The following is a 22,415-nucleotide window of genomic DNA, read 5'->3' as shown; positions in this document are numbered from 1 at the left end:
CTCCTCCCCATCTAAACCCCTTACTTTAGGGAGATTCCAATTGATATTTGGGAAATTAAAATCTCCTATCACAACAACTCTGTTGTTATTCTATCTTTCCAGGATCTGTTTCCCTGTCTGTTCCCCAATATCCCTGTTACTATTGGGCGGCCTATAGAAAACACCCAGCAAAGTTAATGACCTCTTTCTATTCCGACCCTCCATCCTCAGAGACCCCGTAGACAATCCCTCCATGGTGTCCATCTTTTTTACAGCCATGACACTATCTCTGATCAACAGTGCCACTCCCCCACCTCTTTTGCCTCCCTCCCTCCCTGTCCCTTCTGAAACATTTGAAACCCGGCACTTGAAGTATCCAGTCCTGTCCCTGAGTCATCCAAGTCTCTGTAAAGGCCACCACATCACATTTCCAAGTAGTGATCCACGTTCTAAGCTCATCCACTTTGTTCACAACACTCCTTCGGTCTGAGGGCTCCCCTTCTCCATCACCTGCCTATCCTCCCTCTCACACTGTCGACAAGCTTTCTCTATTTGTGAGCTAACCTCCTCTCTCCCAGTCACTTCACTTAGATTCCCACCCCCCAACCATTCTAGTTTAAACTCTCCCCAGTAGCCTTAGCAAACCTCCCCGCCAGGATATTGGTCCCCCTGGGATTCAAGTGCAACCCATCCTTTTTGTACAGGTCACACCTGCCCCTAAAGAGGTCCCAATAATCCAGAAACCTGAATCCCTGTCCTCTGCTCCAATCCCTCAGCCACACATTTACCCTCCGCCTCCTTCCATTCCTACTCTCACTGTCTCGTGGCATAGGAGCAATCCCGAGATTACTACCTTTGCAGTCCTTTTTCTCAACTCTCTACCTAACTCCCTATATTCACTTTTCATGGCCCCCTTCCCTTTTCCTACCTACGTCAGTGGTACCAGTATGTACCATGACATCTGGCTCCTCCCCCTCCCACTTCAGGATATCTCGGATGCGATCAGAAGCATCCCGGATCCCGGCACCAGGGAAGCAAACTAATATCCAATTTTCTCGACTGCTTCCACAAAATTGCCTGTCTGACCCCCTCACTGTCGGGTCCCCCTATCACTACTGCTTTCCTCCTCCTTTCTTTACCCTTCTGAGCTACAGGGCCAGACTCCACGCTGGAGGCACGGCCACTGCTTCTTCCACCAGGTAGGCTGTCCCCCACAACAGTACTCAAACAGGAGTACTTATTGTTAAGGGGCACATCCACTGGGGTACGCTCCAGCACCTGACCTTTTCCCTCCTTGTCCGTGACCCACTTGCCTGCCTCCCGTGGCCCCGGTCTGACCACCTGCCTGTAACTCCTTTCTATCACCTCCTCGTTCTCCCTGGCCAGACGAAGATCATCGAGCTGCAGCTCCAGCTCCCTAACACGGTCCCTTAGGAGCTGCAGCTTGACGCACCCGACGCAGATATGGACATCTGGGAGGCCAGGAGACTCCAGGATCTTCCACATCCAATACTGAGAACAACAAACCGGCCTCACACTCATAATTCCCCTTTTCTTCAAATTCCACAGGAAAAGAAACTAAAAATTAAACCTACCCTGCCTCACCCATTTCTCCCTAATCCCGTTGACATGGAGATGCCGGTGTTGGACTGGGGTAAACACAGTGAGAAGTCTGACAACACCAGGTTTAAGTCTAACTGACTTATTTGATAGTAAACTCACAAGCTTTTGGGGTTTGCCCCTTCGTCAGGTGAATGGAGAGTTCTGGCCTCAGACAGAGCATATAACAGCACAGGCAGTTTACAGATTACTGATTAGATTGTGAGTCTTTACAACTAACCTGCTATTCAAGTCTTGAATATTCAAGACTTGAGTTTACTATCAAATAAATTGGTTGGACTTAAACCTGGTGTTGTCAGACTTCTTAGCTTTCATATATGGGGGAAAAAAAAGAAACCCTTTCCAGGTCACCCCTCGGCCTACTTCCACTTTACCCTTAAAGAAACTTGTAAAAAAAAGGAAACCCCACGAGAAACTAAGAAAAATAGTCAATCGCTTACCCTTCACACTCCCGCCACAAGTTGCTCCTCTCTGCTTACTCCAATGAACAATTTAATGAAGCTTTGTGGAGAAAAGGCACTCTGCAGTACTCGGCACCTACCTTCTCTCAATGATACAATAGGAGCACTCCATCTTTATACCTTTTACTCAATAGATGGACTGGATGTCATGAATACATTGTTGTAATCAAGAAGATGAACGATTATTTAACACAACGTTATAGACAGATACAGACGTGAGCATTTTAATATCGCATTGTTCTATGAATGGATACATTTCCTCTTTATCAATGACCTATTGATTTATTCATACAGTAATTGGTTTTCCTGCATTTAGGTATTCCCATTCCTATTTGTGGCTAATCTCTCTATCAGACCCCATTGTCCCAGGACTGTCTTCATCTGTAAGGTAACTGGCTTCCTGCAGTATTTGTTCCCTGTATGTTTAATTCAAATAACTGTCTGTCCTGTACATTTAAATTTCAAGTAGCTGTCTGTATTAAAAGTCAGTGCCTGCTTAATGTCTTTTAACCCTTCACGTGCCGGGCAGCTATGTTATGCCAGGTATCCAACTTTATGATTTTTTCTCCACCACAGACATAATCTTCCAAAAACTTCCTACAATAGCTAAAAAGTCTTCAATGCGTGTTTTAACTCTTTAGTGGTGAAAAGCCTTTGTACAATCTTTTTTTCCCAAATTCTATAATCTAATAACATCTTTGAAACAGAAATCAAACCTTTCAATTTGATCCCAGGCCAGAACTTGTTTTGATTGTTGTTCTTGTCTTAAATAACATCATTTTATTAAGATAACTTGCTCACAGCACATTTTCTTATGTCAGAATTATTCCAAACTGAGTAAACAGTTTGTGGGCTTTCAATGCCCATTAGTGTCTATCTTATCTCTTCTTTCTTTGAAGGAAACTTTGTCCCTTCATCCATAGCTATCACTTAAACGGCATTCTACTTCCTAGAATCCCTTTAAATGTTTCCATTGTATCCAATAAATCTCACTTTTGATTCTGTTGTCCTCTGTTTGCTACCAGCTCCTCTATAATATTTATTTTATTACCCTGTTCATTTTCTTTTCTCATTTATTCCACTGAATTATTTCCCTCATCTATAATTATATTAACCTGTCAATTTGGTGTTATAGGCGAGCTCTGCCTTTTGGCCCACCTGGCATTGAATACAGTTTTCAACCTCCCCAAATTCAAAGTTTACAACAGGATGTGCTTTGTGTTCAGAACTACGACTCCAGTTTTGTGGTTGACTCAATACTTTGCATATCCATATCACACATTTTAATTAAAATGCATTATGGCAACATAATAATTCCCATCATTGAACATGCGCTCCCATTCTACCTTATGTAACTCCCCACTAAACATTCACTCCCCTTTCTGTTACATTTTTGACTTTATGTCTTAAAATTACTTCAAGTCTTACAACACAAAGATCCATCCTGTCTGGGACAGAATGGGTTAATTCTCTGCTTGTTTCAGCAGGGGCAGAATAAATTCACTCAGACTGACATCATCACTTCAAACACTCCAGAATAATTCTTTCCATTTATCTTTTCACTGTCAGTTCTATCAAGAATACATTTTCGAATTTAACAAAAAGCCTGATCCAGATTAATCCAAAATAAGACTTATTTTTATCACTTTTAAATATCCTTACTAAATTAAGACTTTTATACTTTCTTACAATCTCTTCAGTTTAAGCTCAAAATTTACATGATTAATTATTCCTACAGCTGTAACCAACACAGGCAGATACAAAATCAAATCAACTGTGTTCCTAAATGGTTAACTCTCCTTACAATTTTTCAGATGTAATGTAATGCCATCTTGAAATTGATTTTCTTTTCCCAAGATGGCAGAGGGTCAAATCTCTGTCCAATTCCTATTCTTGAAAATGACCATGGCCACCAAGATTAAGAAATTCTGACCCTGCCTCAATTGCACTATCGTAAAATTTCAACTGGGGGAGAGTCTCCTTTTGAGGAAGGATGTGGTGGCATTGGAGGCAGTTCAGAGAAAGTTCACCAGATGATTCCAGGGATGAAAGGGCTGATGTATGAGGAGAGATTAAACAGTTTGGGCTTGTACCTGCTGGGGTTTAGAAGGATGAGACGGGATCTGTTTGAGGTATATAAAACATAGACCAAATGTTTCCTCTTATGGGGCAATCTAGAACAAGAAGTCACAGCTATAGGTTGAGATGCGATAGATTTAAAACTATGATGAAGAGGAACTACTTCTTGCGGATGGTAGTACATTTGTGGAAATCTCTGCCTCATGGCGTGGTGGCATCTGAATCAATGAATGGTTTCAAGAAGTTGCTTGATAGATTTCAAATTTTAAAAAGGGGTAAGGGGATATGGGGAAAAGTTGGGGAGCTGGATTTGAGACCTGAGAGAGATCAGCCATGATTTGATGGAATGGTGAAGCAGGCTCAAAGGGCTGAATTTGCCTACTTCTGCTTCTAATTCTTATGTTCCTATCAGTAGAGAGTTCATTCTGAGTCTTCAGATTTCACAAAAGTATAATTGTTCTGCTCCGCAGTGAGGTCTAGAGTGCAACCTATCACATTCCATCAGTGACCATAGAGTTGCTACTCTTTATTTGTTCAGAACTCTTGTTAATCTCTGTGGCAATCTCACAATTCTGTCATTGGTGTGGGGGATTTCCAATTTCCTCTTGAATTCTCATGGGAGCAGCGATTGGAAGTATCTGGCAGTTGAAGTTAAATGCTTAATTTTCGATGATTTGTATCCTTTTCTCCCACACCCACTGGCGCTCTCTTAATTACAGTAAGAAGTCTCACAACACCAGGTTAAAGTCCTACAGGTTTATTTGGTAATCCCTACCTGATGAAGCGGCAGTGCTCTGAAAGCTAGTGGCTTGTGCTACCAAATAAACCTGTTGGACTTTAACCTGGTGTTGTGAGACTTCTTACCGTGTTTACCCCAGTCCAATGCCGGCATCTCCACATCATTTGTTTTAACTATCCATTCAGTTCTGGCTCACGCAGTATCCCAATGTTATTGCCAAATCATGAGATCACTCAGTATATATTAATCGGACAAGTTACAGTGTAGGAAGATATTGGTGCAGTCAGGGTTCAACAATGAGGTTCCAAGAAACCTTCGCCTTTGTGCTCAGCTGCATTGTGTGTGATTATGTTATAAATTCTTCTGGAGCAAGGCTGGAGAATAATGGATATAGAGACATAGTAATTGCTATTAACCCTAGAGTCCAACGTGATGACAACCTTATTGAAAATATTAAGGTGAGGCATTGATGTGTTGTCCCAAGAAAAGTAACAGTTCTTGCTTTGTGACTGTTTGATGTTGTATGTTATTGCTTAGAATTCAGGATTTGGTGAGGAGAGGGAGACTTAGAGGAACATGTTATATCCTTTTCCCTGTCGTTTCTCGATTAATGAAATATGGTATTGATTTGAAATTTGTCTTTGCTTTACAGGAAATAGTGACTGCTGCTTCTTCCTACCTCCACAACGCGACCAAGCAACAAGTTTATTTTTCAGATGTGAAAATCCTGCTGCCTAAAACATGGTCAGTTAATTCCAGCTCGGTTCACAGATCCAGGACTGAATCCTACGAGAAGGTAAGAAATGAGTGGCGAAATGTGAGAAATGTCTTTCAGCTACTCCCTCTGCAACCCCGAGAATTTCTCAAACCCCCTTCAGCACTGGGCAGGGGGTGGGGGCGGATTTGCGCCCAATTTCTGACAAAGTTTCAGCGGCGGAGAAGGAAGGGGGTGCAGCTCCGAGGGAATTTTCAGCGAAGTCTGGCTGCAGACTTTCAATAAACTGTGTACTTCGCCTGAAGATTAGCAATTACTTAACGGCTTCTCTCCCACAACAAGTCAGGGGGTAATTCAATAACAAGGAAAAGCAAATGATATATATGAAATTATGTATTTTCTACGTTACAAATTCTAAAAGAAGTATATATTGTATGTACAAAGCTAATTTATACAGATTGCACTAAAACGTCTAAATTTTGAATTGTATATTACATTTTATGTGAATTTCATTGCAAAGAAAATACCCATTTTATCATGAAAATGGTGTGTTAGTTATTGGTAATATTGTACCTGAGTGTTGGGTTTTTCTCTCTTACCCATTCGAAAGCTTTGGATTACAGATGGGTTGAGCTGGAAGGGGCAGCCTGTGTGGACGGAAAATAAACTTCACTCTGATTAGCTTTACTCTAATTAGAATTATAGAATCCCTACAGTGTAGAAGGAGGCCATTTGGCCCATCAAGTCTGCACAGACCACAATGCCACCTATGCTCTATGCCCAGACCCCACATATTACCCTGTTAATCCCCCTGACACTAGGATCAATCTAGCATGTCCAAGCAACCTAACCCGCACATCTTTGGATTGTGGAAGTAAACTGGAGCACCCAGAGGAAACCAATGCAGACACGGGGAGAATGTGAAAACTCCACACAGACAATTGAACCTGGGTCCCTGGCACTATGAGGCAGCAGTGTTAACCATTGTGACACCTTGCCTCCGCGCACAAGGATGACATGCAAATTTGTGAACTTTTTTTGGGGTGGTTAGTACTGCTGCCTCACAGTGCCAAGGATCGTGGTTCAAATCCCAGCTTGGGTCGCATTGCAGAGTTTGCATGTTCTTCCTGGGTCTGCGTGGGTTTCCTCCAGGTGTTCTGGTTTTCTCCCACAGTCCAAAGACATGCTGGTTAGGTGCATTGGCCAAGCTGAATTCTCCCTCAGTGTACCCAAATAGGTGTCGGCGTGTGGTGACTAGGAGATTTTCACAGTAACTTCATTGCAGTGTTAACATAAGCTTTCTGACACCAATAAATAAATTTTAAACGACTGGTGTGTAGTTATTTGGAGTGTTGTCTTTTTGTTTAAACATGTGTAATAGTTGGAAAATAGGAAAGTGGAAGTGTTTAGTTTTGAAAGTAGTATAATATGGAATGTAGAGATGTTGGTGTGTCAATCCCCAGGCTGTGGGCTGAGTGAAAATTCTGAAATTGAGATTGGTCTGTTTATCTTAAGCGTGGGTATTACAGATTATAGAATCCAAGCATGTAGACAGAGTTAATGTACAGATTAGCTACAATCCTTCCAGAGCGAATGGCTTTCTCCAATTCCGAAATGCATGGTGCCACTTGTTTGAGATCCAAAAGTAAAATTAAACAGATCTATTTGTGTAACACATTATTACTCCCACAGACGCACAGAAAGTGAGATTATCCATTTTCTGAGAAGGAAAATAACTATTCTGTTTTGAACAGCACAGTGTCAGGGTGAAGTATTTGATCTGAGATCCTGGCCTGGGTTCTCCGATCTTGTTCAGGGTCCAGAGAATCCCAGCTGCTAGCGAGGTTGGAGAAATCCTGGCTCTTTTGCAATTGGTGTGCCATCCAGTTAAAGAAGTTTTTCCATTTGTGCAGGGCTTTGCAAAACCTCTCCTCATCCTCCAGGTACCATTGCCTGAAAAGGACATTGCCAACCCTAGGCTCCCATTGGATTGCACCATCATTACGCTTGTGTACTGCAGTGTTTGCCGTTGCCTTCTTGATTTAATTTGATTTATTATTGTCACACACATTAACATACAGTGAAATGTATTGTTCCTTGTGCGCTGTAGAAATAAAGCATTCTGTTCATAGAGAAGGAAACAAGAGAGTGTACAATGTAGTGTTACATTCATAGGTAGAGTAGAGAAAGGTCAACTTAATGCAAGGTAGGTCCATTCAAAAATCTGATGGCAGCAGGGAAGAAGCTATTCTTGAGTTGATTGGCACATGACCTCAGACTTTTTGATTTGATTTATTATTGTCGCATGTATTAGTACACAGTGAAAAGTATTGTTTCTTGCATGCTATACAGACAAAGCATATCATTCATAGAGAAGCAAAAAGGGTGCAGAATGTAGTGTTACAGTCATAGCTAGAGTGTAGAGAAAGATCAACTTAATGCAAGGTAAGTCCATTCAAAAGTCTGACAGCAGTAGGGAAAGGGCTGTTCTTGAGTCAGTTGGTATGTGACTTCAGACTTTTGTATCTTCTTCCCGAAGGAAGAAGATGGAAAAGAGAATGTCCAGGGTGCGTGAGGTCCTTAATTATGCTGGCTGCTTTGCCGAGACAGCTGGAAATGTGGATAAGTCAATGGATGGGAGGCTAGTTTGTGTGACGGATTGGGCTACATTCATGACATTTTGTACATTTTTGCGGTCGTGGCAAGCAGGAGCCATACCAAGCTGTGATACAACCTTCTATGGTGCATTTAGCCATGCTAAGAAATTGCCCCTTAGGATTCAGGGATGCGTAGGTTAGAGGGATTAGTGTGTATTTGTGAAAGTTCGTTAGACTCATAGCTGACTTGCCAAATTTCCTTTGTCTTCTGAGAAAGTAGAGACACTGGTGGGCTTTCTTAACTATAGTGACGGCATGGGAGGACTGGTTGTATTGATCTGGACACCTGCAGTATGGCTGACCAGGAAGCCCTCCCACTCTTACCACCTGCCATTAGGATTTATAGGCTGATAAACAATCTGTTTTGCCACATCATGAAAGCAAGTTCTGTGCTCATTAAGTCCTGAGATGGGACTTGAACCCAGAGCTTCTGATTAGAGGTAGGGCCACGACCGCTGTGCCACAAGGCCTACCCTCCAATACAAAAGGAAATATCAAATAGTCAGTAATAAATCCAGTAAGGAATTCAGGAGAAATATCTTTGGCCAAAGAATGGTTAGAAGCCAAGCCACATCACGTCAACCTGCCCTGCAGCTATAAAGCTCCCCTTGGATCGTACATTTGAGAGTTCTGGGTTGATCAGTCCCCACAGCGCCAGGAATGCATTAATGGGCTCTGCCAGGAATGCACGAGGAGGAGGAGGAAGAAGACCCAGTGGATCCCAGACACAGAAGGGTTTGTCTGGTTAGAGATGGTGTTGTGGGTTTAAAGCTGCCAGCGGGTAGGAAAAAAGGAGAGGTCTGCTGCCCCCCCGCCCCCCTCACCCCCACCAATCCGTATAGACAACCCCTGAAGATAGAATTCTCCCACTCCCCTTTCCTTCCTCTTCTTTGAAGAGTTGATATTAAAAATTGGGCTGCTTACTCACGCTCAACTGCCCACACCAAACATTTTATGTCATGGGCAGTGTATTATCAGAATCAACTGGCTTGGTAAAAAGTCTAATTGACCCTTGATTATCTATTGAAATATGGCAAGCAGGTTCCCAATTTGAATGCCATCCCTCTCTTCCTCTCCCCCACACCCCCACAAGTCCCCCACCCCACTATTATGGGGCCAAAAACACACCCACCTGGAGCACGTACTAAGCATCCCAAGGTGGTATTTGAGGCCAATACCATAAATCTATTGAAGGGGAAGTGAGATAATGACTTGTGGATAAAAAGGTGTAGAAGCGAACTCTTTTATGTTTAGATGAAGTAGTTTCTTGCAGAGCATAAACACCAGCACAGACAAGTGGCTCTGAATGGCCAGTTTTGTGCTGTGCACTGTATGCAACTGAATCCTAAAAATATTAACGATCTGTGTACATATCATGGGAAAATTTTCAGAAATTAGTAAATTCCATAGGGCAGACCAATCATAGTCAATGTTGGGTAAAATCCTGCCTGAGGTCAACGGCCATTTCCATGGTCCACCGCTCACCTGTTCCAATTTCCGTGGGGAGCAGGACGATCAAATTCTGGCTGATATTGCCAATCGTGAGAATGGTTTGATCCTTAGTTGCTCATAAATTGTGGTTGCAGCTTCAGAATACTAATTATCAGAATACTACTACAGGCTAAACTTTCTGATTTATAACAAAGAATAATCTTCACACCAATCCATTAAGTAATTTTGTGCCCTGATGAATCCATTACCTTCCCCCCTCCCCTGCCAATACTTTACAAAGGAGATCACTTCATGAAGTTGTGCTGCCAGGACAAAGCCTGGGAGGCACTTATTGTGAATTCAGCACTCACTCCCTATAGATACCATGTTTGATGGACAGAAAACCATCAGAAGCATTAAATAAATGGTTTCCTGTCCTATTCTGCATAGAAAATGTTGGCAGCACAGTGGTTAGTACTGCTGTCTCACAGTGCCAGGGACTCAGGTTCAATTCCAGCCTTGAGTCACTGTCCATGTGGAATTTGTACATTCTTCCTGTGTCTGCATGGGTTTCTTCTGGGTCCTCTGGTTTCCTGTCACAATTAGGTGGATTGGCCATGCTAAATTTACTCTAAATATCTTGTGATGTGGAGGTTAGGGGGATTAGCAGGGTAAATACGTGGGGTTATGGGGATAGAGTCTGGGTAAGGTGCTCTGTTGGAGATTCATAAGAACATAATAAGAACATAAGAAATAGGAGCAGGAGTAGGCCATCCAGCCCTTCGAGCCTGCCCCGCCATTCAATAAGATCATGGCTGATCTGTCATGGCTCAGTTCCACTTTCCCGCCCTCTCCCCATATCCCTTAATCCCCTTGCCTATCAAAAACCTATCAACCCGCATCTTAAATATATTTAGCGAGGCAGCCTCCACCACTTCAACAGACAGAGAATTCCAGAGATTCACCACCCTTTGAGTGAAGAAGTTCCTCCTCAACTCCGTTCTAAACCGCCTCCCCTTTATCTTGAGGCTGTGCCCTCTAGTCCTACTGTTCTTTCTGAGCGGGAAGTGCCTCTCCACCTCTATCCTATCCATCCCATTCATCATCTTATATGTCTCAATGAGATCTCCCCTCATTCTTCTAAACTCTAACGAATACAAGCCTAGTTTATTCAGCCTCTCCTCATAGTTAAACCCCCTCAACTCCGGTATCAGCCGAGTAAACCTCCTCTGCACTCCCTCCAAGGCCAAAATATCCTTGCGTAAGTGCGGTGACCAAAACTGCACACAGTACTCCAGCTGCGGCCTCACCAATGCCCTAAACAGCTGCAGCAAGACCTCCCTACTTTTATATTCAATCCCCCTCGCTATGAAGGCCAGCATCCCATTAGCCTTCCTGCACCTGCAGGCTGGGTTTTTGCGACTCATGCACAAGGATCCCGAGGTCCCTCTGCACCGTTGCCTGCTGCAGTTTTTCGCCATGTAGGTAATAGTCCTTCCTACCATTATTCCTACCAAAGTGGACAACTTCACACTTGCCAACATTAAATTCCATTTGCCATTTCCTAGCCCATTCGCCCAGCCTATCTAGATCCTTCTGCAGACTCTCCACACCCTCCGCACAATTTGCCGTTCCACCAATCTTGGTGTCACCAGCAAATTTCGACACCATACACTCGGTTCCCTCCTCCAGATCATCTATATAAATGGTAAATAGCTGAGGCCCCAGCACCGACCCCTGGGGCACTCCACTAGTCACCAACCGCCAATCCGAATAGCACCCATTGACCCCCACTCTCTGCCTCCTATTTGACAGCCAATCCCCTCCCCACGCTAACACCCTACCCCCAACTCCATGCCCTCTAACGTTCTGTAATAACCTCTTGTGCGGCACCTTGTCAAACGCCTTCTGAAAATCAAGAAAGACCACATCCACCGGCTCTCCTCTATCCACCGCCCTAGACACATCCTCATAGAGCTCCAATAAATTCGTCAGACACAACTTCCCCTTAACAAAACTGTGCTGCATCTGCTCTATCAAACAATTCTCCTCAAGATGCCTCCTATTTTCTCCTTGATCATGGATTCTAACATTTTACCTACAACAGACACCATTCGATGGTGCAAATGGCCTCCTTCTGCACTGCAGCCATTCTATAATTCTATGAAAATGGCAATCACATTTCCAGCCCTTGTTCTTATTTTCAAATCTCTCCATGACCTGCCCCCATCCCAACTCTGTAACCTCCTCCAGCCCCATGACCCACCATAGTCTCTGCACTCATCTAATTCCAGCAACTTGACATGAGTCTCTTCGATTTTAATTGGTAGTCATGGCCTCATGGCCCTGAAGCTCTGGGATTTCCTCCTGAGACCTCTCCATCTCTCAAGCTCTCTCTCTCCTTCAAGACACTCATTAAAACCTACTTCCTTGACCCAGTTCTTGGCCTCCTGGCCCACTATCACCACATATGATTCTGTGTTTGGACAAGGCTCCTGCGAAGGGATGTTTTACTACCTTAAAGGCAGGATATAAATGCAAATTGTTTGGACTTTATAATTAGGAGTAGTGGACAGACAATTTTTAACATGGATAATTAATTGTGTGGACTGAATACCTGCTGTGCTCCCTGAGGACAAGGTTCCATGCCTGGAATAGTTTCTTAAAATTACTCTTTAAATTCCTGTCACTGCCCCCCCACACCAGTCCCTAATTCAATGACAAAGGAAGCAATGAATAGAATTGTTAGACTGTAGAGAAAATAATTCCACTGCTTTTTGGGCCCAGCCTCTGCTCTGTACGCAGCCAGGAAGAATGTAGGATGCTGCAATGAGCCTTGGATCTCAGTGATTTGAGCAGAGATGTGAGAGACACCAGGGGCTTGCACAGGGCATTATCAACCTGTATTCATGTTCTCCAGCACCACTACAGTAATCCCTGCTTAAAGTACTTTTGTGTGAGTGCAGCGTGGGCTTCAACAAAATGAAAGGAAGCAAATTTAGTTTCTAGCTTTGACTGTTCCAGTTCCAAATAAGTCACATTCATGCATGGTTCAAAAACACTTACAAATAAATACAGTTAGCAAATCAGGCATACTTGCTATAAATCGTGTTGTCAGTCTTAAAGCTTTCAGAGACAGATTTTGTGGAGAGCGCGTGAATTCTCAGGGACAGTCTACACATGCCTTTAACTTCAGCTGTCCTATCAATGCAACTTAATTTTTTCACTGTCACAGAACTAGCTGTTCCTATCACCACAACAACATCTGATGGATAACTCATGACCCTTTCAATCAACCTCATCAAGAGCTTCAGGGGAAATAACCATCTATAAACAAAAATCCATAAGCTCCATCCAAAGTAAACCACATGACTAAAATGAATACTTATCCTGCTCTCCCAGCATCTGAGCTGCCATCCTACCAGACATACTGACTGACCGCAGAGAAAAGCTAAATTTTTAAACATAAAGCAAACTACAGAACCGAATCACTTATTACAGAAAAGATTTTCCTTGCTTCTTTACATAATCATTTGCATTACCATTATCACAGCTCAAGAAGCAACAGCACCACAAGGAAAATCTTTTCTGTAATGAGTGATTCGGTTCTGCAATGGGCTGCTTGAGGTTTGGGTGAAGACAGATTCAAGCACAGCTTTCAAAAGAGAATTATTTAAAGGAAAACAATTTGCAGAACTACAGGGAAAATGGCGGTGTGGGTGTTGACGTGAGGTGAGTTGCTCGAAAGAACTAACAGGGATTCAATGGGCTGAATGGCCTCCTCTTTCGTTCCCAATCGCAGACAATTTTGTACACAGCTCTCAGTCTGTGAATCATGTCTAGTCAGGCAACTATGATTACACAACACAATAGCTGCTGACTGGATATGTACTCAATTAATGTTTACGTGGACTTTAGCAATGCCTTTGACAAGGTACCGCATGGTAGGTTGTTGCATAAGGTTAAACCTCACGGGATCCAGGTGAGTTCGCTAAATGTACATAAAATTGGCTTGATGACAGAAGCCAGAGGGTGTTGTAGATGGTTGTTTTTCAAACTGGAGGCCTGTGACCAGCAGTGTGCCTCAGGGATCAGTGCTAGGTCCACTGTTATTTGTCATTTATATTAATGATTTGGATGAGAGTATAGGAGACATGGTTAGTAAGTTTGCAGATGATACCAAAATTGGAGGCGTAGTGGACAATGAAGAAAGTTATCTTGGATTGCAACAGGATCTTGATCAATTGGGCCAGTGGGCTGATGAATGCCAGATGGAGTTTAATTTAGATAAATGAGAGGTGATACATTTTGGTAGATTGAACCAGGGCCGGATTTACTCAGTTAATGGTAGGGCACTGGGGAGAGCAAAGAAATCTAGGGGTATCTGTTCATAGCTCCTTGAAATTGGAGTCACAGGTGGACAGAGTGGTGAAGAAGGCACTCAGCATGCTTGGTTTCATTGGTCAGAATATTGAATACGGGAGTTGGGATGTCTTGGTGAAATTATACAAGACATTGGTAAGGCCACACTTGGAATACTGTGTACAGTTCTGATGACCCTATTGTAGAAAAGATACTATTGAATTAGAAGGAGTACAGAAAAGATTTACTAGGAGGCTACCGGGACTTGATGGTTTGAGTTATAAGGAGATGCTGGATAGATTGGGACATTTTTCTCTGGAGCGTAGAAGGCTGGAGGGTGATTTTGTAGAGGTCTATGAAATAATGAGGAGCATAGATCAGCTAGATAGTCAATATCTTTTCCCAAAGGTAGGGGAGTCTAAAACAAGAGGGCAGAGGTTTAAAGTGAGAGGGGAGGGATACAAAAGTGTCCAGGTGGCAATTTTTTGACACGGAGTAGTGAGTGTCTGGAACAAGCTGCCAGATGTAGCAGTAGAGGCGGGTACAATTTTGATTTTCAAAAAGCATTTAGTTAGTTACATGGGTAAGATGATGTGGAGTTGCCGGTGTTGGACTGGAGTAGGCGCAGTAAGTAGTCTCACCACACCAGGTTAAAGACTAACAGGTTTACTTGGTAACACGAGCTTTTGGAGCATTGCCCTTTTTGGAACATTGGCCCTACACTCGCCTGATGAAGGGTCAATGCCCCGAAAGCTTGTGCTACCAAATAAACACATTGGACTTTAGTGTGGTGTTGTGAGGCTAATGGGTAACATGGATATGGAAGGATATGGGCCAAATGCAGGCAACTGGGACTAGCTTTGGGGTTTAAAAAAAAGGGTGGCATGGAAAAGTTGGGCTGAAGGGCCTGTTTCCATGCTGTAAACCTCTATGACCCTATGGACCCGATTTTACCATTAACAGGTGCAAAACTTGATAAAGTCGGGCGTGAGGTGATTAACACGTTCCGCGCCCACATCCGCACAGATGCCCACTTTACCAAGGCCCGAAAATGGCCGTGATCCGAACCGCGCAATGGCGATTTAAATGCATTTAAATTGAATTAATGGGCTGCCCCCCCAATTTTACTAGCATTTCCCCCTTTACCATCACATTCATGCGTCCAGATTTGGTGCGAAGCTGACATGCTCGGCAAAGGTCAGTTTCCGGTGCTGCAGCTTCTGAAGAGGTAAGTGCAGAGCTTCTGGTCAGATTGGTGGTGTGGGGGAGGGAGGGAGGTGGATCACATCTATCACTGGAGAGGGGGGTGGAGAAAAGAGAGGCCAGACCATTCTCCGGTCGGTGGGGGGGGGAAGGAGGCCAGATTGTTCCCTGGTGGGGGGCTGGGGAGGCTAGATCGCTCTCTGGAGGGGGGGAAAACGGGATCCGCTGCCACTCTGTGGGCGATCAGTGGGGACGAGGGGGGACAGAGGGTTGCAATTGGTCTGGGTAGTGAGGTGGAGGTGGGTAGATAAGGGGGCAATTATGTTGTAGGGGTGGGGCAGTGTCAGTGGGGGCCATCGCTCCCAGGTCGATTTATTCGCTTTTTGCGGTCGGAAGCGATGTGACAAGGGTACGTTTTTCAAATAGTTTTCTCGCTGCACATGTGCAGTTTGGTGATTTGGGGGCAATAAGCCCCACACACAGCGCGATTCAGACTCCTGAGTTTTTTTCAGCCTAAATGTGTATGGGGGCGCCTGAGAACAGATTTCCAGGTTGGATCTGAATCACACCCAGATTCAGCACTTAGAGCCCAATTTTGCGATTTTTATTCTAAGTGCTGAATCTGGGTGCAATTAAGATCCGATCTGGAAATCTGTTTTCAGGCGCCCTCAGATGCACTCAGCCTGAAAAAACAATCACAAATCTGAATCATGCTATGGGCGGGGCTTATCGCACCCAAATCGCTGAACTGCGCAAGCGCAGTGAGAAAAAATTTGAAAAATGCGCCCCTGTCTCATCGCTCCTGGGCTGCAAAAAGTGGATTAAAGCGGCCTGAGAGCGATGGCCCCCACTGACATTGCCCCAACCCCACAACATAACTTTCCCCCTGATCCCCCCCCCCCCCCAACCTGGCCAACTCTGATCCCTTCCCCCCGCCCACCAATCGCCCGCAGCGGACTCCTTTACAGTCCCCCCCAGCCAGAAAACCATCTGGCCTCCCTCCAGCCGTACCCACTCCTGCCGGCCAGAAAACCATCTGGTCTCCCTCCTACCCCCTGCTCCAGCCCTCCCAACACCTCTCCCTCTAGAGAATGATCGGGTCTCCCTCTTCCCCCCACCAGAGACACATCTGACCCACCTCCTCCTCCCTCCCCCCTGCAACCAGAGAATGATCTGGTCCACCTCATTCCTTCCCCCAACCACTGATCTGAGTCAGAGAGCCACTGGAAGCTCTGAATTTATCTCTTCAGAAGCTGGAGCGCCCGAAACAGACCTTTGTTGAGAATGTCTGTTTTGTGCTGAATGTGGATGTGCGAACATGACGGTAGAGGGGGAAATGCTGGTAAAGTTGGGTGGGCAGCCCATTAATTCAATTTAAATGCACGCAAATGCATTTAACTCAACGCTGCGCCCGTTTTGGGCACGATTTGGATCGTGGCCATTTTTGAGCCTTGGTAAAGTGGGCATCTGTGCGGACGTGGCGCAGATTGCACTAATCACCTCACGCCCAGCTTTATCAAGTTTCTGTTCCCAAAAACGGGCTTGATGCAATGGTAAAATCGGACTGTGTGTGTGTGTGTGTGTGTGTGTGTGTGTGTGTGTGTGTGTGTGTGTGTGTGTGTGTGTGCTGGGGTTTGTTGGTGTGTGTGTGTGTGTATCTGTTTTTGTGTATGACTGTGTGAGCTTGTGCAGTGATTCTCTCACAAAAATATCTGTTTGTCTTTCCCTAGGCTGATGTGATCATTGCTGAACCATACCTTAAATATGGAGATGACCCGTACACTCTCCAGTATGGTGGATGTGGTGAAAAGGGCCGATACATTCACTTCACCCCAAACTTCATACTAAACAACAGTCTGACTGCAGCTTATGGCCCAAAAGGTAAATAACCTAAAGAAAATTAATACCATTATTGTTGTACTTTGAGAATTAAATTTTGCTCAATTAGCGAGAGAGATAGAGAGAGGGATGGGGAGATTGTAGTGGGGTACTGGCAATGTGGCTTGCTAATGACCCAGAGGCCTAGGCTATTGCTGTGGTGACACAGGTTCAAATCCTACCACAGCAGCTCACGGAATTTGAATTTAATTAGCTATTTTCAGCCAGAAATGTTGAGTGGATGATCCATCTCAGTCTCCTCCAGAGATCCCCAGCATCACAGACACCAGCGTTCGGCCAATTTGATTCACTCCACATGAAATAAAGAAATGGCTGACGGAACTGCAAAAGCCATCGGCCCTGACAACATTCCAGCAATACAACTGAAGCCTTGTACTCCAGGACTAGCCATGCAATAGCCAAGCTGTTCCAGTATAACAGGACTCTACATAGTAAAACACCACTCCCAATGAACAATCAGCACAACACTAGCATCTACCTGGTAATGTGGAAAATTGCCCAGCTATGTACCATCCATAAACATAGAAACATAGAAAAACTATAGCACAAACAGGCCCTTTGGCCCACAAGTTGCCGCTGACCATAACTCTACCTGCTAGGCTGACCTATAACCCTTAATCCTATTAAGTCCCATGCACTCATCCAGAAGTCTCTTAAAAGGCCCGATCGAATTTGCCTCCACCACCACCGGCAGCAGCCAATTCCACTCACCGACCATCGTCTGAGTGAACAACTTACCCCTGTCATCTCCTCTGTACCTACTCCCCAGCACCTTAAACCTGTGTCCTGTCGTGGCAATCATTTCAGCCCTGGGAAAAAGCCTCTGAGAATCTACCCGATTTATACCTCTCAACATTTTATACACCTCTATCAGGTCATCTCTCATCCTTCGTCTCTCCAAGGAGAAAAGACTAAGCTCCCTCAACCTATCTTCATAAGGCATGCCACCCAATCCAGGCAACATCCTTACAAATCTCCTCTGCACTCTTTCAATGGCTTCCACATCCCTCCTGTAATGAGGTGGCCAGAACTGAGCACAGTACACCACGTGAGGCCTGAACAGGGTCTTATAAAGCTGCAGCATTATCTCCCGACTCCTAAACTCAATTCCTGGATTGATGAAGGCCAGTACACTGTACGCCTTCTTAACCACATCCTCTATCTGCGAGGCTGATTTAAGAGTCCTATGGACTCAGACCCCAAGGTCCTTCTGATCCTCTACACTGCTAAGAGTCTTACCCTTAATATTATACTCCTTCATCCCATTTGACCTGCCAAAATGTACCACTACACATTTATCTGGGTTGAAGTCCATCTGCCACTTCTCCGCCCAGTCTTGCATCCTATCTGTGTCACGCTGCAACTTCTGACATCCTTCCAGACTATCCACAACACCTCCAACCTTTGTGTCATTGGCAAACTTACCAACCCATCCCTCCACTTCCTCATCCAGGTCATTTATAAAAATCACAAACAGCTGGGATCCCAGAACAGATCCCTGGGGCACTCCACTGGTGACCGGCCTCCATGCAGAAAAAGGCCCATCCACAACCACTCTCTGCCTTCTGCAGGCAAGCCAGTTCTGGATCCTCAAGGCAATGGCTCCTTGGATCCCATGCCCTCTCACTTTCTCAATAAGTCTTGCATGGAGGACCTTATCGAACGCCTTGCTGAAGTCCATATAAACCGCATCTACCTCTCTTCCTTTATCAATGTGTTTAGTCACATTTTCAAAGAACTCAACCAGGCTCGTAAGGCACGATCTGCCTTTGACAAAGCCGTGCTGACTACTTTTGATCAAACTAAACTCCTCTAAATGTTCATAAATCCTGTCTCTCAGGATCTTCTCCATCAACTTGCCAACCACTGAGGTTAGACTGACCGGTTGGTAATTTCCTGGGCTATCCCTAGTCCGTTTCTTGAATATAGGAACCACTTCCGCAATCCTCCAATCCTCCGGAACCTCTCCTGTCTCCATTGATGATGCAAAGATCATCGCCAGAGGCTCTGCAATCTCTTCCCTCGCCTCCCACAGCAACCTGGGGTACATCCCATCCAGTTCAGGCGACTTAACTATCTTGATGCTATTCAAAAGTTCCAACACATCCTCTTTCTTAATGTCCACATACTCAATCTTTCCAGTCTGCCGCAAGCCTACAGTACAACCACCCAGATCTTCTTCCACTGTGAATACTGAGGTAAAGTATTCATTAAGCACCTCTGCTATTTCTACCGATTCTATACAAACTTTCCCACCGTCACATTTTATAGGTCCGATTCCTTCACATCTCATCCTTTTACTCTTCACATATTTGTAGAATGACTTAGGGTTTTCCTTAATCTTACCTGCCAAGGCCTTCTCATGACCCCTTCTGGCAGGACAAATAGAATATGGAGAGTGAATGGGAGAGTGACTTCCCTTGACATCAACATTTTACTGTATATGGCATCAAGGAGCCCAAGTAAAATCGGTGTCAGTGGGAATATGTGGGAAAACTCTCCACCTATCGGGTCATACTTGGCACAAAGGAAGATAATTGTGCTTATTGGAAATCAATCATCTCAGTACCCGCAGGTACTCTTCAAGGCAGTGTCTGAGGCCCAATCATCTTCAGCTGTTTTATCGATGACCTTCCTTCCATCATTAGCTCAGAAATGGACATGTTTGCTGATGATTACATAACATTCCTCAAATAGTTTATGTCCCTATACAGCAAGACCTGGGCAAAGTTCAGCCTTGGTAACAATAAATGTCTCATAAACGCCAGGCAATTTCTATTTCCAACAGTAGAATCATAGAATCCCTATAGAGCAGAAGGAGGCCATTTGGCCTATCGAGCCTGTACCGACAACAATCCCATCCAGGCCTAATCCCCATAACCCCACATATTTACCCGACTAATCCCCCTGACATCAAGGGACAATTTAGCATGGCCAATGCGCCTAAACTGCACATCTTTGGACAGTGGGACAAAACTGAAGAATCTGGAGGGAACACACGCAGACACGAGGACAAAGAGCAAACTCCACACAGATAGTGACCCAAGCCAGGAATCGAATCTGGGTCCCTGGCACTGTGAGGCAGCAGTGCTAAACACTATGATATTATGCCACCATAATTAGAGTCTAGCTATCTCCCCTTGACATTCAATGGCATTGTGATTGCTGAAGTTCACACTATCAACCTCCTCAGGAGTTACCATTGTTCAGGAACCGAACTGAATTAGCCTTATAAACACTTTGGCTACCTGAGTAGGTCAGAGGCTAAGAATTCTGCAGTGAGCAACTCATCTCCTGATTTCCCAAATCCTGTCCACCATCCACAAGGCACCAGGTCAGGAGCGTGATGGAATTCTTGCTGCTTGCCTGGATGAGTGCTCCAACAACATGCAGGGGTTTGACACCAGCCAGGACAAAGCAGCCCAATTGATTGGCACCCCGTTCACAAACATTCACTTCCTCACCACCAATGCACAGTGGCAACAATGTGTACCATCTACAAGATGCACTGCAGCAACTCACCAAGGCTCCTTCGACAGTGTCTTCCAAACCCGTGACCACTGCCACCTAGAAGGACAAGGGAAGTAAACACATGGAAACATCACTTTCTGCAAATTCCCCTCCAAGCCACTCACCATCCTGACTTGGAAATATGTCAGCTATTCCTTCACTGTCACTGGGTCAAAAGTGGAAGCTCCCTCCCTAACAGCACTGTGCCTACACCACATGGCCTGCAGCGGTTCAAGAAGGCAGTTCACCCACTACCTTCTCAATGGTAATTAGGGATGGCCAATAAATGTTGGCCTAGCCAGCAGCACCCTCATCCTGTGAATGAATAGATAAGAAAAAAAACACCATCCCAGTTGCTAACCCTGAAGGTGATGAAGATGAATGCAGTGGTTCCTGTGACAACAAGTAGGGAGGTACATTTAAGACAAAATTGGACTCAGTGAAAGAACTAAAAGCAATATTACAAACAGAGCAATATATTTTTTATTAGCTCCGTTCCCATCAGTTCAATTGAGCACCACATCCATGAAACCCTTTAACAGAGTAATTCTATCCCATACTCAGAAACATTGTGATAGAAATCAGTTCCAGCACTAACATGGAGGAACAGAAGAATGAGTTTTTTTGTGAAGCCACAAAGTAACTTGAAGCCACTGAGTGCATTTTACATACAAGAGAGTTAAACACCAATATTTAAACATTCCGATGCATCAATTCCATTTATATCTGAGTGAAAGTGACAGCAAAGGTCTCATTTTAAACAAAAGTGCTTCTGTTTCTACAGAGAGAGTTTTTGTTCATGAATGGGCTCATCTTCAGTGGGGAGTTTTTGATGAATATAACAATCAGGAGCCTTTCTATTTATCTAACGGCACATATGAAGCAACAAGGTAGGACAATTGTAACTGTATGATTTTGATCACTGATAAATGTCCTTTGGGATTTCTGTGGGGTCACGAGGGGCATCACTGCAGCATTGTGGGGCAGTCCGGGGATAGACAGTGCTGGAGCTCCAACGTCCTGATGGGAAGGGCAATCCAACAATGAAGGGACCTTCAGATTGGGACACCCCCACTCCCCAGCTGAGATGGGGAAAAGGTACAAAGCCACTTTCCCACACCACCTGCCCCCACTTTCATCAGCCTAAAAATTACGTGGATGGAAAAGGCCGTTAAATGGCCAGTTAAGGGCCTTATAGATAAATGGGCAGATTTCCCACCGGAGGGGCCAGCTGTCCGGGTGTGAAGTTGCGCCTGGGTTTGGGTGGACAAGATCACAGGGGGAATCCCATCCATTTAATTTTGCATTCCCCTTGTCTCAGAACCCACCGGGGACTGGTGAGGGATGGGATGGAAGGGAGATGGAGTAGGAGAGGGGGTACTGGGGGCAGGTGGGGGTTTGTGCAAAATTTGGCCTGACAGGTCTAATTTTGCTGGTGGGCAAATTATTGAAAAATGATTGCGGGACTGCAAATATTGTCATTTAAAAAGGCACAAATTAATTAAGAACTGTCAACATGGATTTGTGAATGGAACATTGTGTCCATCCATTCCCACACCTCCACTACTTGCCTTTGAACAACCGCGCAACCTCAAACAGACCAGTGTACGCAGCAAACTATCCAACCTTCAGGAGCACAGTGACCAAGACACCACACAACCTGCCACAGCAACCTCTGCAAGATGTGCCAGATCATCGACACGGATGCCATCATCGCACATGAGAACACCACCCACCAGGTACATGATACATACTGTTGC

At 44.7% G+C, this 22,415-nt stretch overlaps 1 protein-coding gene across 1 annotated transcript in view; it reads left to right on the top strand.

Annotated features, from left to right (window-relative positions):
- Positions 1–5,148: 5,148 nt before the first annotated feature.
- The window catches only part of LOC145347586 (calcium-activated chloride channel regulator 3A-1-like), a 42,932-nt gene continuing 25,665 nt past the window's right edge, over positions 5,149–22,415 (top strand). The window contains exons 1-4 of the mRNA XM_080195172.1: positions 5,149–5,336; positions 5,531–5,674; positions 16,977–17,127; positions 21,440–21,545. Coding sequence (XP_080051298.1) covers positions 5,175–5,336; positions 5,531–5,674; positions 16,977–17,127; positions 21,440–21,545 — 563 coding nt within the window. The 5' untranslated portion in view covers positions 5,149–5,174. The remainder of the gene's footprint in view (positions 5,337–5,530; positions 5,675–16,976; positions 17,128–21,439; positions 21,546–22,415) is intronic.

This window comes from Carcharhinus amblyrhynchos, chromosome 9 (genome assembly GCF_965287045.1).
Source record: "Carcharhinus amblyrhynchos chromosome 9, sCarAmb.v2.hapA, whole genome shotgun sequence".
NCBI classification, from domain to species: Eukaryota; Metazoa; Chordata; class Chondrichthyes; order Carcharhiniformes; family Carcharhinidae; genus Carcharhinus; species Carcharhinus amblyrhynchos.
This window is presented reverse-complemented; position numbering and strand designations above follow the sequence as displayed.